The sequence below is a fragment of the Zeus faber genome (genome assembly GCF_960531495.2).
Source record: "Zeus faber genome assembly, chromosome: 4".
Taxonomy (NCBI): domain Eukaryota; kingdom Metazoa; phylum Chordata; class Actinopteri; order Zeiformes; family Zeidae; genus Zeus; species Zeus faber.
In genome coordinates, this window is record NC_137191.1 from 24,924,415 (window position 1) to 24,941,378 (window position 16,964).

General features: G+C 40.5%; 2 protein-coding genes across 7 annotated transcripts in view; one reads left to right on the forward strand and one right to left on the reverse strand.

The window, feature by feature from the left end:
* Positions 1–973: 973 nt before the first annotated feature.
* On the forward strand, positions 974–1,306 carry LOC307229237 (retinal cone rhodopsin-sensitive cGMP 3',5'-cyclic phosphodiesterase subunit gamma-like; the record flags this gene model as incomplete). The annotated part of the gene is made up of 2 exons (XM_079999183.1): positions 974–1,083; positions 1,189–1,306. 2 exons carry the CDS (start codon positions 974–976, stop codon positions 1,304–1,306), a joined length of 228 nt encoding a protein of 75 aa, XP_079855309.1.
* Positions 1,307–2,116: 810 nt separating this feature from the next.
* rbfox2 (RNA binding fox-1 homolog 2) overlaps positions 2,117–16,964 on the reverse strand; it is a 36,271-nt gene continuing 21,423 nt past the window's right edge. For 3 of the 6 annotated variants that reach the window (XM_079999957.1, XM_079999955.1, XM_079999958.1), the window contains 7 exons: positions 13,479–13,581; positions 12,708–12,764; positions 12,453–12,600; positions 11,913–11,958; positions 7,924–8,015; positions 6,266–6,338; positions 2,117–6,160 (listed from right to left, as the gene is read on the reverse strand). In XM_079999957.1, the coding sequence (XP_079856083.1) occupies positions 6,116–6,160; positions 6,266–6,338; positions 7,924–8,015; positions 11,913–11,958; positions 12,453–12,600; positions 12,708–12,764; positions 13,479–13,581 (564 nt within the window). In that variant the 3' untranslated portion in view covers positions 2,117–6,115. Of the gene's footprint in view, positions 6,161–6,265; positions 6,339–7,923; positions 8,016–11,311; positions 11,349–11,912; positions 11,959–12,452; positions 12,601–12,707; positions 12,765–13,478; positions 13,582–16,964 lie in introns of those variants that run through there. The other 3 variants (XM_079999956.1, XR_013844143.1, XR_013844144.1) reach the window with 3 other exon arrangements.

Sequence of the window (16,964 nt, forward strand, 5' to 3'; positions counted from 1 at the left end):
TCACAATTTAACTGCATTAAAGTCACAGTTACAAAGGGAAACATGTGAATTGAACTATCATTTTAAGGAGCGAAGAACAACGGTAAAATGGTGTGATCGCTTAATTTCTTGGGGGGGGGGGGGGCTGTTAAACTGTTCATTATCATAATTGTCATTTTCAGATTGTCTCATGATTAAAAATGGGAACTTTTTGTAGGACCTGCTCTCACTTAATAATAAAATAAAAACAAAATAATACAACTGGCTACAATAAAAATGACATTTCATTGATCACCAAGTTGAAATGGGAGACTGGAGTGCTGTTTAAAGAGGTGACAAGGGATAACAGGGCTAAAAAGCTCTTCAGGTTAAAACTAAGTTGCAGAGTGAGGGGGGTCATCGCTGAGCAGAACATTCATGTTGACTTCTGCAAAACATCTGACCATCGGGGGGGTCACCTGAGTCTGCAGTCTGGCTACCTTGAGGTCATAATCGTTAAAGCCAAGACCTAAAAATAGAAGGAGATCAGGGGTAAATATGCACCAGGGGGCCATGAGGAAACAGGGTCTGTTTGTGTAACAAGGTGTTATGCCGTTATATGACAGGCTTAGTCTATAATTTACCCCGATCTGCGGGGATTAGCCCTTCGATGGAGACGTTGGGAGCTCTGGGGAGTGAGGACAAGATGAGGAAGATAAGTACAAGATTACATACAGGAACAGGACTAATAAATAGTCAACAGTTTATTATATTATTTTCCTTGCGGTAACTAAAAGCCCCACATCACCCACCCTACCATCCCTTATCCTACCTTTCCTTTCATCTAAAATGCCCAACGATATGCCCAGATGCTGAAAAATGAGAACAAGAACATTTTGTTTGTGAGAGTTAGGCAACTAAATTGTAAATAGACCTGATCAATTCTGTGAGATAGTACATCATTTGGTAAGTTGATTTGACTTTTTTTTTTTCCCCCCTCAGTAACTAAACCAAAATGGCAGACACAGCAGTCGCGGCCCCCGCCGACAAGAAGGCCCCTCCCAAGTTCAAGCAGAGGACCGCCCGCACCTTCAAGAGCAAGGCCCCCAAGCCCGGCCAGAAGGGGTAAGAGGGACCTCCGAACATGAACCAGACACGAGGAAAACAATGTTACTTTAAGCCCCAAACCCCGTGACACTTCTGACGCTGCTGTTTCTCCCTGTGGTTCAGATTCGGGGACGACATCCCAGGGATGGAGGGTCTCGGCACAGACATCACAGTGGTGTGCCCATGGGAAGCCTTCGGTGACATGGAGCTCAGCGACCTGGCCAAATACGGAATCGTCTAGACCCCCGTTTCCATGACTACTACTACTACCACCACAGCCAAACTTGTCCTCTCTCTACCCTCTCTCTCGGCCATTAGTCACATTCAATAAAAACTGTGAATGGTTGTTTAACCTAAAAGGATCATTCCCCGGGATGTCTGGTTCAGCAATTGATGAAGACTCATAAAACCGATTTATGTAATAAGGGTAATGGGCAAAGTAAAAAAAAAAAAAAAAAATCCCGTAGGAAAGCCACTCTTTAAAACGGGTGTTTTTGTATCCAAAAAAAAGGGCTTTGATAGCTGTCTTTTATACCTCAACTCAGTTTCCACTCCTCTCTCCTGCCTTCCCCCCCCGCCACTCTCCTAAGCTATGTATTATATGCAGAAAAGTAATCTATTTTTATGAACTTTGCGTGATTGTCTAGACATTGTCGCCTAGAATTGGTCCTAAAATAACAATATCACTCAATAAATTGTATATTTTCCCATGGAAGCCACCTGTCTTCATTTACAATACCATGAGTGGAACATTGTTGATGGTTGATACTAGATTGATTTCTTTTTATTAGTTGTACAGAAAAATGACCGACAAAATAGCTCATGATAGAAAGTAGCTTAGATCTGCACCTTATAAAAACACAATATTGATATTTATAATATTGTGTAACAACATTATTACACAACATTATTACTGATGCTTGATTTGAAGGGTTGTAGAAAGACAAAAGGACTACGGGTTTTATGTGTATAGTGTGAACTATACAATAATCCACAGACTTAGCCAGAGGAAGGGAATGCAGAAATAAAAGAAAATAAAACTGAAGCGGAATCACAACAAACCTTTTTATATAAAACATTTTTATATGGACATTCAATAACAAAATAACATAATGGCAGTCGGGGGATTGAGACAGAGGGGGTAAAAGGGGGAACGTCGTTGGAAACCATAGCATGAATGAAAAGTCCACGGGGCTGAACATGATACAATGACAAGAAAAGAAAAACCTGCCTTTTTTTTTTTTTTTTGCCAAAACAGCACTGTGCTCTTCATCATCACAACTATAGTCTCCAAGCATATAGCGTTATTTAAAAAATGGCTAGATCCATATAGTTTAGTGGTCAGAAAGAATGCGACTGTGCACTGGTCAGGATGTCGAATCCGAGTTACACGAGATCATGCAAAACAATTGTCAAACCGGAAACAGGGATCACTCATGCTGGTCGCCCATGCCTGTAAAGTGGCTCAAAAAAGTTACTTTTTCTTTTTTTTTATAGCACTTCTCAAGTTGCGAACCAAAAAGTGGGAGGGGACGAATAAAGCATCTTTGGCTAGATTTCCTTCAAATACACTTTTTTTTTTTTTACACTACCTTTTTTTTGAGCACATTCTAGAGTAATACGTAAATATTTTAAAAAGTCAAGCAAAGAAATTACTTTAAAACAAATCCCAGCAGCAGCACGTTGAAATATTGAAATTTAAAAAAATGACATAATAGAGTGGTGCAGGGATTTGCGTATTTTTGAATTCCAACCAGGAGGTTAGCCTCGCCCTGGTTCCCTCGTCAAAAAAGCTAATTGGGATTTTCACTTTGGATTTTGGATTATTGCTGAAAACAAACTCTGTAGCAGTAACATTCAGTGACATAATCTTCACAAATCCTCACCACTCTTATGATTTTTGAAGTGTAAAAGCCATTGGCAGAGGTGAAAAGATGACGTTAGGCTCTAAAGGAACTACACCACTGTCGCATGACTTCAACGTCACCACCACGAAGCTTCTAACTTGTCATTTGATTTGGAGCGCTGACCTCTTCTACAAAAGCTTGAGTTAGAATAGTCTGCAAGAGCGTGAGTATAAGCACAACAAATAATCTCCTGAAATAGAACTTGAAGTAAAGGCTGTAAAGGTGGACTAGTGACTAGATGACTTTCTGTGTTCGGCACAATGATGTTTGTCCCCTGTACAAGCCCTGTAATCTCATTTAGCCTCCTGTTGGCAATCGCCTTTTATAAGAGACGTAAATGCATCAAAATCTACGAGTGGGTTACTTACTGACGTATTTTAAGTCGTAGAACAAAACGTAATAATCTCTTCAGCTTGTGTTCACCACAGACCTTATCTCAGGCATTTAGCCAAAAATCCATTCAAAAATCCCATAGACTTTCAGACAAGGGAACCGGAAGTGCTTTTGGACTCATTCCTGCACCACTCTATTAATGAACCGTCTTGGACTGGAGTGAGTAAACCTGGGCGGCACCGCAATGAAATAAAATGGACGAAAGAGTTTAGAGAAAAATATCTGCAGCACTTTAAACATCGTTTATCGTTTCATATCCCACAATTACAGTCTCGTTTTTTTTTAATCTACGTTGAAATATTAAACACTGTGTGAGTTAACCCTTTTGGATAGGTTTTTTTTGGACTACTCAACCGTTTAAGATTTCAGCGCTGAAATGTGAAGGAGCCTCTTTAAAACAAAACAAAAAAAAAGAAAAAAGGTAAAAGAATACAATTGGCTTGAGACGCGCCACAGACCTTTGCTCATTCAGAATCCATTCATTTCTGAAGAGATTTTGGTCACCTGTAAACAAACACAAAAATATTCTTTTTTTTCTCCACAGCTATTTCTGCATAATACACGTCATGATATCGATTTAAAGCATCATGAACTATCAATTAAACCCATAAACAAACAGGGGGAAAAAAACAAAAAAACAATGGGGGAAATTTTTTTTAAGTCAATTTGGTAATCTGTATTAACATGCATTCCTTTCAACACAAGAGCGACACTCCAAAGAAATAAGCAAAAAGCTCCTTGACTGAAATTCAACTTGTACCTCGCACTGGAAGGAACGTCCTTTATCCATAGAAAAATAAAACATGAATCAATTAACAAGACAGCAATTAGATTATCAAGGATCATCATCATAATAATTATAATAATAATAATAATAATAATAATAATAACAACAAACAGAGAATATATTAATCCACAAGCTGAAAAGAGTGTGCTTTCGACAAATCTTTGGAACGAAAACAAAACCAAAAAAGGCAAAACAAAAATCAAATCACATAGTCGAGGGGTGGGGATTGATCGAAGAGTATAGAAATATGCAGTATTAATAAAATTTCACGTCGCATCTAAAAAGAGTATCCATTGGCTTTAATGATCTGGAATCTCAACGTCGGCATCTTTTAATAATGATCACTAGCGACGGACGCGGTTTTCTTCTCTTTGCGAAGAGTCATTTGTTTTGTGTGGGATAATTCAACTAATATACATCTCTAATGTTTAAGTGTTCGCCAAATCACGAAAGGAATCTTAAAAACTCTGCGGGGGGGGGGGTTCAAAGCTGGGAGTGTGAAGGAATCTAAAGCGTCGAGCAAGAAAACATTTCTCGCAGTTAATGTAGTGTCAAAGTTTTTTTTTTGTTTTGTTTTATTTTAGTGTTGGATGCTGGTTGCAAACGAGAGCAGGGTTCGGAATTGAAACTCGTGTGAAAGTTTCCGAGATGATCCACTGAGGCGTGGCGTCTCCTTGGAGACGTCGTCTGGGAGGTTGTGTGCTCTGAGACCCAAACACTGACAGCAAAGTCAACGCTGTATTCATGAGTCGTAAAAATAATATTTTAAAAACGATGGTAGACGGTTAAAAAAAAAAAAAAAAAACATCATCACGATAACAGTGTTAATAATTTGGTAAAATTTCTCTAAAGTAATTCCAAAGGTTGTATCAGTAAGATTTGCCGGTCTTCATGATGAAATAGTGCTACCTAGTGGTGAGCAGGAGAACATGCAACACGTCTGTCTGTATATCTAGAGAGCTAGAGGATTTTTCCTTTATTTTATATAATAATAATAACGGAGTGTCTGATATCTGTCAGCAGCTGCTGTAATTTGAAGCAGCCAAAATGTTACTGACACAACCTTTAATTGCATATTGTAACAATTTCAGTTTAAAGGTTCACAATGTCCACATACTAAGAAAAGGAGGTAAGGTACCAGCTCTAAATAACTCCCTTACCTCGCTGCGGTGATTTCGATCTTATAACCTATGACGCCGGTGCCCATTTCAGTCTCTCTTCTTTTCTCTCAGAGCACGGCGAGAAGGGATTCACCCCCCCCACCACCACCACCACCAATCTCCGCCCGAAATCCTAATTGTTCTTGTTGCATGGTTGTTGCAATGGTTGTTGTTTTTGCACCTCAATTCTTTCCTCATTCCAAAGTTCTGAGGACAGAAAAAAGAACCCAGGCCGTCTCAGATTCCATGGTTTTACTTCGAATCCCTCCGATTTCCTTTGCAGTTGCGTGTGTGTGTGTGTGTGTGTGTGTGTGTGTGTGTGTGTGTGTGTGCACAGTACTTGGCTCATTCTTGAACATGGGCGACAGCTGTGAGAATGTCTGTAATCCATGCATTAGCTACAGCCTCTGGAAGAACATATGGGCTCCATCTCAGGTTTTGTGCTGCTTTGTTGGGGGATTAATGGGGGGGGGGGGGGGGGGGTCTACGATACAGCCGTGCAATAGAGTAGGCGGCCATCTTAAATCATTTGCCTTTTTTAACTTTTTTTTTTTTTTTTTTTACATCAAGGCCATCCGTTAGTCTTTAATAAAGAACTCTTTGTGTATAATTTTTGTAGTGTATATAAGAAAAGAAAAATGGGACAGCGCTAGGGTGGGATCTGAAACGTCTGTGTTGCCGTAGACTCTGCACTCTGTAAACAGGATGCAGTTATGCTGCAGGACAACAGAAGGAGCGCTTTCAGAGAATCTGAATGGTAGGGGGGATGTGGGGCAAAAAGGCTCCTAGGAGACGCAATGTCCTCAGTACGGAGCAAATCTACTGTAGCCTCCTCTGTACAGTGTGGCCTGGGAAGGAAAAACAGAAATTATGTTAAGAAAAAACAATATATGTATTTATTTATTTATTTACATTCCGAACAATGTCAATCAGCTTTTTGCAGGTTATCGTACCATAGCTCCAACACCGTAGGCCGCGGGGGCTAAAGCAGCATGGTAGGGATCTGCTGTGTAAACCCGTCCATAACTATAAACAAACAGATTTAATGTAAAGTGTGGCATTAGGAAAATCGCTATACAGAAATTGTATGTAGTGTGTGTGTGTGTGTGTGTGTGTGTGTGTGTGTGTGTGTGTGTGTGTGTGTGTGTGTATATATATATATATATATATATATATATATATATATAAATAAAATCAAAAGATTTGTTACAGCAATAATACTTCCAGAATTGATTATCAATTATTAATCAATTTTTATTTAAAAGAATTATTGATACAGGTTTTTTTTTTTTTTGATCATCTTAAGGTTTATTGTACGTTACCATTTATTTTCTACTTTTTAGGGACTTTTTAAGTTTTATTAGATATTGCAAAGACATTTTTTTGTATTAGTATTTATTTTGATAACCTATCGTTTTTGATGCAAGCTGCTGAAAATTTGCAATTACCCACTTAGGATGAATAAAATATCTATCCATCTTTTTGGATTTATCCTCTTTTTTTTTTTTTTTACAAGCTGCATTGTAAAGCGGCCATAAAATGCTGCTATGGAGCAGTTCATTAATAGCCATGTTCTTTCACCATCACCAGGCGTGTTTTCGTTAAAAATCTGTGTACAGGATAGTGCAAATTGTTGCAATGTGCCACACAGTATGTCTGCCACCGTCAGGCGTTTAAAGGCATCTATAAGGCAAATTTCACTGTATCTCCTCCCTCTCAAAAAGGCACCGCCTACTGGCCTCTACGGAGCCTCGAGTTAACGAATGAGGGTTTTTTCAGGATAGAGGCAGGCGCCATGTGTGGATTTTAGAGAATGACTGTGTGTGTGTGTGTTGAAGACTCATTGAAGTGAAGAAAATAATCTTCATATCTCTTCTTTCCAAACCTCCTCTTATGACCTCTCCTTTTATCTGTGTTTTAATGTTTTGTGCTTTTATGGTCACTTTGTTTAATTCTTGCTTTGTCTTAATGTTTGTGACTTATTCATATTAAATTATAATAGCGGATTGCAATCATAGGAATAGGAACAACATTATTCATACCACAGGAGAAGTTCAGGTGTTCTGCAGTGGATCGGGTACAGAATTAGACAAAGCAAGAATTCAACAAAGTGACATAAAAGCACATAACATAAAAAAAAACAAAGATAAAAGGAGAGGTGATAAGAGGGGGTTTGGGAGAAAGGAGATACAAAGATTATTTTAGGCTCTCCTGATTCACTTCACACACACACACACACACACACACACACACACACACACACACACACACACACACACACACACACACACACACACACACACACACACACACACACACACACACACACACACACGTTTCCTCCACCTTGAAAAAAAAAAACCCTAATTTGGACAAACTGCCAGTAGAAGATGGCATTTAAGGAGGGAGGAGATAAAGTGCAAATCTGACGTATACAACGACACCCGCTGGCCACGCATGGCGCTTATTAAACTGCACATTGCACCAATTTGCGCCGTCCTGTACGCCCTTAAACGAAAACCCGCCTGGTGATAGCAAAAAAAACAAAAAACAAGGCGATGACTGTCTGGTGTTCCATACGCCGCAGACAGTTGACTTGTAGCTCGCTCACCTGTCACTGTACGCCGCGGCTGCAGCTGCTGCGGCCGCTGTGGGCGTCGCTACCGCAGTGGGCTGAGCATAACGATACGCCGCATAGCCACCCTTGAGGCAGCGATGGGAGAGAGAGACAGCGAGAGAGACAGACAAGAGAGAGAATGATGGAGAGTGCGGAGAGACCGTAGGAAGGAAAGGAGGGGAGCGATGCCATGAAGGTAGAGATGGAAGCAGAAACAGAAAGAAGAAGTTTACTACATATTCCAGTATGTGACCGCTCACATCCTCTCGGTATTAGAACTGGAAATATTGACGCTAAAGGGGGGGGGGGGGGTTACATTGTGAGGAAAACAAAAAAACAAAACAAAAACTGCTGAGAAGAGAGTGACAGATTAACAAGCAGACAGTCGGCCACACGGGCTAATCTGGTGCAGATCGGCATTCACAGGGATGTAGCTGAGGCTCTGTGGGGATCTCTCCCTCCATGACCAACGCTACCGCGCCAAAAACAGCACAATTCAACTCAATTAGTCAACTTTGGTTGTGACTAAAAGCCGATCCCGGTTCAAAATATCTCCCGCAGTGGATTTACACGCATGCTGTTTCGACGTGGAGGGAGAGAACGCTCATGACCTTTCCCAATGCCCCCGCCACCGCCCCCGCCCCCTACCCCCGTTCCCCACCGAAAACCAGCGTTCCGGAGAGAGGGGGGGGGGGGGAGGGGGGAGGGCGAGGCGATTGTCATTATTCATGTTGGATGGACAGCGGATGGAATGACACACATGAGAAAAAGAAAATGTAACTAGGAGGTGTAAAGGAGCGAAGACCGTCTTTGCCGGTCTGATTAAAGGAAGAAAAATAACGGGGGGGGGGGGGGGGGGGGAGAAAAAAAAAAAAAAAAAAAGAAAAAGAAAAAAGACACACACACACACACACACACACACACACACACACTTTAACCGGCACATCCAGCTGTCAGACGCTGCATGCATGCACCCCCCCCCAAAAAACTCGGAACGCACAGTGAATTAGGCCAAACAGCAAACAACCCCCTAGAGATCAGACGCCAGGCCGCCGCATTCTACCCTATGGTATCAGTCATGAACACGTCCCCGCATTCAGGAAGACACATCTGCTGCTATGGGCAGCCAGACAGAGGGGGAAGTATACGAATATAGATCGATAGATGGACAAGGGATAGAAGTAGCAGTTTGGGGCGAAGGAAAGACGGAAAAACAGAGAGAAAACGTTAGAAAGACTGAAGGAAAATAAACAGTGTCCACAGCTATCATGGGGTTCAATGAAATACTTTTAAAGACATTTGAAGGACTTTTGGTCATCTTTACCTGAGTATAAATGATGAAGGTACGTCTAAAGGTAGGTACTGTACTATATTATAAGTTAATCTGGAATTGGTTAGTTTAGTGTAGAAGGCCAGTAACAACCCTGGGACCCTCATACCGAAACAACACATCTCAGGGGGTTTAACCTGTTAGTTGAATTGAACCACTAATAATATTAGGGTTGTCATACTTCATTTGTCATGATCCCGTTAATGTTGCGTTTAATTTAATAACGCTTCTCCTAGTTTGACCCTTTGACGGAGACTCTGCCGTTTTGAAAGCCATCTACTGCAGTGCACCCGTTTAGACAAACAACCCAAAACATCCCAATCACTTAAGATATTCTCCTTTACGTCAGTAACTTACAAACGAAGGCGGCCGCTCGCTTCCCCAAAATGAGCTCCTGTTTGCAGAGAGCGGCAGTGCTGAGAGCCGCCGTTTCAATGCCGTGTTAGGGACCGTCCACAAGTAATTACACAACAGATCTCTCAGTGCAATAACTATTTGACTCAAGTACATTTCAACCAACTATCAAATTACAAACGTTTAAATACGAAGTTCATTTTATATCCAAAGCTTCCAAATCGGGGTCCGTGGTCCCCTAGGAATTGCAGGGGGATCTGCTACAAAATAGTTATTTTATATGTTTTTTGTTTTCCATAAACTGGGTTGTTTGTCTTCACAGCTGGCTCAGTAATAGGAGAACGATGGTGGCTTGTTTATGGTGAAAATGCCATTAAATGCAATTTGATAAAGATCTTTTTTTTTTTGCTTCTGTTCTTAATAATTAAATCATAGCATGGCTATAGTTCAATGCGCTGCTTTTAAACAGCAAAATGTTTTTGGGGGTCAAATTTGAGTACATTTAAAAAATATAAATATATAAAATACAAATAATAATATATAAAAGAACAACTCATTTTGAAAAAAAGAATTCTGATGATTTTTGTACTGAAATAACATCTCATAAATTCAACTTTAAGGGCTATTTAATGACTTTTAAGGCCTAACGTTTTCTAAACTGAAAACAAGACATTTTAAGACTTTATCCTGCGGACAGAGAACGGCAGAAAAACAGAACGAAAGACAGAGAAAGGAGAAAAAAAAAAAAAGATAAATAGGAGGGGGAGGGGGGGGGGTTCGGTGAAGAATAAGCCTTGTAAGTACTGTATGTCCGCATGCCAACATTGATTCCGTTAGCATGCTACAGGTGAAACAGGTAGGGAGATTCCTGGAAGGGGTCTGGATTAACAACTGTAAGTAGACAAATAGTCTTGTTCGGGCCTCCGTCACATCTATCGAGCCGTCTCCAGGTCTGGCTTCCTGCTTTTTAAAGTCATGTCAAGTTCAGCTCTGAGCATATTCCTTTATGTTCCTCATTTAGTATTTGGGTTTAAAGCGTCCGCCTGCCTGATGCATGAGGAGTCAAAGCACTTCACCTGAAATGAGCCCGATTCAATGTGAAATGTATGAATGCAAATTGAAATAAGAATAAAATTGTACTAAACAAATCCCCCCCCCCAAAAAAAATAATAAAATAAAAAAAAATTGGCTATTGTGTTCACAAAAAATAGAAAAATAGAAAATGTTTTAACATGTTCAAAATTTGTTCTATGTTCTCATGTGCCACCTATTGAAACACTTTTTTTTTTTGCATGTTGATAATATATAATCTGGCTATATATAAAGCAGAACTGTCCATTTGACATTAACAATCTACAACAATACAACAGGCTCACTGTTGGAATCTCAATTTTCAAAATAAATAGGACCAATTTGCATTGGAAGTGTTCCACTCGGTTTCATTAATAAAATTGGAATGAGAGAAGAAGCCAATTTTTTTTCATATATGTATATACATATACATACATATACATATATATACAGTATTTATTTCTACCCCTTCCGCAACTCCACCCATGTCAGATTCCAGTGAGTTAGTAGAAAAAAGACAGAGGGCATTTCAATCTCAGATGGTCAATAATGTCTAGCAGCACGCAGTCATTGGAGACGAGAGGGATGCACACTGGCTCTCACACAGGGCGAGGAAAACGACCCTACCTGGGGCAATCTGCCACTAATGTCCTGAAACACTAGTCTACAGAGAGAACAGAAACAGCTATTGTCAACCTGGACTCTCTCTCTCAGTCTGTCACACACACACACACACACACACACACACACACACACACACACACACACACACACACACACACACACACACACACACACACACACACACACACACACACACACTAAAACACACATAATCACATTGGCGCACACTTAACACACAGACACTTTGAGACAAAGCATAGAGCAGTCTACTTGCAAAAGCACGTTGATAAAAGCAAAAAAATGTGCCCGTGGCTGTTTAATGTGGTTAACGAAAAGTGTCTACTCGCTTTGAGGTGAAATGCATTATGGGAGATAAAATGAGTGAGTCTGGAATGTATAACTGGGCCTTAACATCACTGGTTTTGACCAAATGCGAGGTCTTTTGCCACCCTAAAATGAAGAACGTCCACAAGTAGAGAAGTCTATGCGTTAGCCCAGGCTGTCTCAGACTTCGAAAAACAAAACAAGACCAAAAAAAAAACAAGGAGAAGGGGGGAAACGGAGGGAATGCTTCAGAGATCGAGGGAGGGGGGGGTATACTTACATAAAGATCAGCCGCACCATAAAAGCCATCCTGATAGGCCATCACACTGAGAGAGAGAGAGAGAGAGAGAAGGAAGAGGAGGGGAAAAAGAGAGAGCAGGGGAGGATAGAGTGGTGGTGGTGGTGGAGGAGTGTGGTATGTAACAAGGTTTGTTTTTAAGGAGCAAAGCGCCACCATGTGGGCATGGAGGGAGCGAGAGAGAATGGTGCCGAGATAGAGCGTGAAAGAGAGAAGAGAGTGGAGGGGGAGATTATTACACACCGTGCAACATGCAAGACAAAATACCACCTCTTTGACATTAAATTGAGTTTACTTCCCAAGAAGTATAATAATAATAATAATAATAATAATAATACTTGCCAACATTTAAAGTACAAGGAAATGGTATTTCAAGGTAAGCACACTATCAACGCCATTGATTTGATTAAACGCTAAAAATTTGGAGACACAGCATGCAAAATTCTGACATTCATTTTATTTGAGCACATGCATGTGGAAAAATGGCCCATGTGGATAAAAGGTTATGTGTGTTTCACTCACCCGGGGTAGGCGGAGATGGCCGGCTGCGGCACAGCAGCCCTGACGGCGCTGTACACCGGTCGGCCGCGGCCCCTGAGATGAGCGCCCCGAAAGGTCGCGGCAGTGGAAGCAGCTGCGGCCGCAGCAGCTGGGTACGGAAATCCTGGCACTGAGGGAGGAGAGAGAGAGAAAGAGCACGGGCAATCGAGTGAGAAAGAGGTAAAAGGAGGGTATATGCATTTTTTTCCCCATTTACAACAAAACTCAAATTGGTACCTGTGTAGAGCTCAGGACTGTACATGGCTCCGACCATGGGACTCAGTTTCCATCCAGCTGTAGAACGACGATGACATTAAACAGTGAGCATTAACTACTTAAAGGGGAATTCCATTCTGGGTCTCTCCTCTATTAATAGAACTGTTGCTTAACCTAAAGAATTTTAATTACTTTTCTATGTGTTGCAAGTGAAGATATAGTTCTAAACTGCAACAAACAACAATGGAAAGTCCACCATTGTCGAACTAGTAATGCAAGATTCGCAAGCGATTTGTTTGTTATGAACAAATCTTTTAAAAGACTCAAGCACAACAAATCAAGGCATTTGGCACAATTCCTATTGAATGTGACTGATTCACATTTTTGCACTCCACCAAAATAAATAATTTTGACAGTTGAAGTCCATTATTTTTGTGATTCACACTTTGCATTTCTATGTCAAACTAAATCTTTTGAGAGAATTAGGCAAAAAGATTTTCTGGGATCCACTGTTTGCAGTCTCCCACCTACAGGATATAAATCATTTGGAAATAATTAAATGATTCCAATGAATGGAATCAAACAACTCTTTTTACAACGCATCAAACAAGCGTATCAGAAAAAAAGCCTATTAGCACAGATTGTGTGGAGATTTGCACGGTCATGGCACAATATTTTAAATGTTGAGAGTTCGATGGTAAAGCCCTGTTGTGAGTGCTTCTGTTTTGGAGGATGAATCAATGGATTTGAACAAAAATAAACAAAAACACAAAGGTAGCCATAGTTCCATACATAGTGCATTGCCGTATGGCAACGCTGCTGCGAGCCCCTCGCCGTTGGAGTAGGGGGTGATCATCTTCTTGTTGGTCATCACTCTGGCCGTGGCGTTGTTCACCTAAAGAGCCAGAGGGAAGTGGTGTGACAGAGTTTTATCTATCTCATCAACCGACACAGATGTATGTGGGTAAAAAGCAAAGATCAAAATATCAATACATATAATATAAAAAATATTTTCACATTTTGAAATAGCTGGATCAATTTTAAATATATAAAATGGGTTGTTTCTACATTTGGCTTTAGAATAAAGATTTAAAACATTTTTACTTATATTAGCGGTTAATTCTGTTGATGAGTAGCAATGGTATTTGATGCATGCGCTTCTTCTCAAGGAGAAAGACATTAAAGAACAAACAAACAAAAAAAAAAAGATTCTGGTGAGTAAATCAGGCAGTTTTCGGTACATAATCTGACCACCGAGACACACAACAAGAAAAACAAAAACAAAAAAACAACGGAAACTATTTCAGATCAAAGGCATTCAAAAACAAGACCATTCCATTGCTACCTTGGTTTTAAAAAAGAGGAAAAAGGAGGGTGAAGAAAGCAGCAGTTTCATCAGTTCAACACGACACAAAAGAAAACATCCAAGAAGGTTTTTTTCTTGTTTTTTTTTTCCACAAAAAATTACACTCAGCCAATCAGAGAGCACACTGCATGACCAGAGGTGAGCAAATCAGCCAATCAGCAAGCAGAAGATGCAGCAAAAAGACCAATCAAAACATGTTTGCAGCCCTCCCAAACAAATACACGTCATACAAAAAAGGAGAGTGGGACAGAGAGAGAGAGAGAGAGAGAGAGATGGATGCAGCGAAGGGGAGGAAGGGAGAGGAGCCAGTCCACATTGAAAGACACGGGGAAACACGTACATGATGAGCGGAGGAGAGAGAGAGACAGAAAAAGGAGAAAGTGAACAATCCATCCAAGTGAGCAAGTCTTCTGATGAACAAACCCAGAAAACTAAAATTTTAAATAAAAGCAAAAATACAGTAAAACATCAAGATGTGGTTCAAGTCATACGCAATACGTCTGGCCATTGGCTTACATTGGATCTAACTGGAAATGAGCAAAGAAGGGAGAGATGGACAAGAGAGAGGGAGAGAGAAAGAGGGAGTCCACAGAGAAGGGATGGTGGAAGCAAATATCATTCCTTCCAAATCAAAATCAAACCACGGTTGTGAAACACTGCCAAGCATTCCAGATCAGTGTTGCACACTGAGGAGACCTCGAAGCACACGACCACCAACACACACACCATCCAAACTGAGCAAAAAAGATAAAAGGAAACAAAACATAATTATAAATTAAAAAGAAACTGGGATATCCCTCTAAAATATAAATATATATATATATATATATAATTTTTCCCTTTTTCAAATTTTTAAGGGTAATAATTTTCTCCGGTCCCCAGTTGTTTTCACCACATCGTTTTGTATTAATCTGTTGATGGTCCAGAATGAATAAATATTTCAAAGGTGAATTAGCTTTGAGTTACAATATCCTTTTCGGGAACAGCCATGTCTGATTTTCATTTTTCAGTGTAAACACTTTACCATCTGGACAATCTGGGTGCAAGTGGTAAAAAAAATAAAAAAAATAAAAAAAAGGGAACAAAATAAATAAATAAATGAAATAAAAATAAGTGACAAATCCTCAAGTGCTACAGGTCACGATTACAAATAAGACTGAGTTGTTCACTCTCTCCTCCGCTAGTAAAAGCTAACATAGCACTCATGCTCCGGCATGCTGTCCCGCTAGGAGGTGCAAAAAATAAAAAATAATAAAAAATGCAACCAGGGTCTAAACACATGAGACAAGAGATGAGGCAGCACTATCATGGCGTCGTACAGATGGCGAGAAGAGAGTAAACCATGCAGGATACGGCCTCTGGAATCGGTCACTTAATGCAGTTAGAGAGGTGATTTGGAGTAAATGCATAAGAAGTGGTAGTCGTAGTTGTTGCACTTGCGGATAGATGCAGTACATTGGGTTATACAAGTGGCTGAATAAATGCCATGCGGTCAATGGCTAATTGCATAATCAGCGTTTCATTTGCCACCTCCCCGGAATCAATCAGTCAATCATAGGATTAGCCAATCAGACCCTTTCTGTTTTTCCTTTTTTATCAATCAAGCCCCCCCGTTGAGTTATGGAGTCCACCATTTGTGTGTTTGGTGCACTGTTTTTTTTTTGTTTTTTTTATTTTGGATTGGGATAGGGGGGGGGGGGTGGAGGAGAGGGGTCATTCAAAGATAATGCCATGTATACACAACTTACCGTTGCTGGGGGAACGGCGTGAGGACACGCGAGCAGTTACCGTGGAGACTGACAACAACAACAACAACAACAACATACAAAAATCATCAGGGGAAATAGAGAAAAATATATGTATAAAAGAAACAAACGATGAAACCAAAAATAAAATGAACAAAAATAAAAAAGAAAAGAACAAAAACAAACAAAAACCAAAAATAAAAACAACAACGAGGTAATGAAAAGCAGCCCCCACCCTGTGGCAGAGTAAGTGATTTGAAAGTTCAGAGGTCACTCACAAGCCCCCACCCCCCCACCCCTCACCCCCTTTTTTTTTTTTTAAACTGCATCTCCGTCTGCTGAACTTAACCCACTAAATGCAGGTATGATGAGGGGAATTGAGTGAATCAAAAAAAAAAAAAAAAAAAAAATCAGAAAATAAATTAAATCAAATGTCTGAATTCAACTTGGTGATTGAAGACACTACCAGACTTAATCACTAATTATGTTTCAATTATCAGCATGCCAACCAGTAGGAACCACCTAAAGCCGTTACACAAACTACTTGATGACATCACTGGACAGAGAAATGGAAAGAGCAATGGAGGGAGGAGAGGGAGAGTGACTCACAAGTTCATGTGCAAATGGAGGGAGGAAGGGAAGAATGGAGGAAGGTAAGGATGGAGGAAGGGAAGGAGGGGGCACAAACAAGGACAGAGACCAGTATGGACAGAGTGAGAAGTGATAGAAAGATAAAAGAAGATAAAAGAAAGAAAAAGGAAAAGGAAGGGGGGGCATTCCCTTCTTCACTTGCATCCCTCCCTGCGTGTTTCTCTTGCACGCCCCACATGTGTAGACAACCACGCGCAGGCAGACAGAGCAGTGCAGCGCGTCCCAGACCATGCAGAGGAGAGGTCATATCCAGGGGCACGAGACCCACACAAATCAAAGAGCCTAAACAAACAGCAAAGCGCGCATGTGTGTGTGTGTGTGTGTGTGTGTGTGTGTGTGTGTGTGTGTGTGTGTATTCAAATATACATCTGATGCCGTTTCAAAGTAAAACTTTTTTTTTTTTGATTCATGCTAAATCAAAAACACAACAACGAAATGCACTTCCATGAGATTCAGTGGTCTTTTGCAAGGGTGGTGGATGCAAGTGTGTGTGTGTATACACACACACACACACAC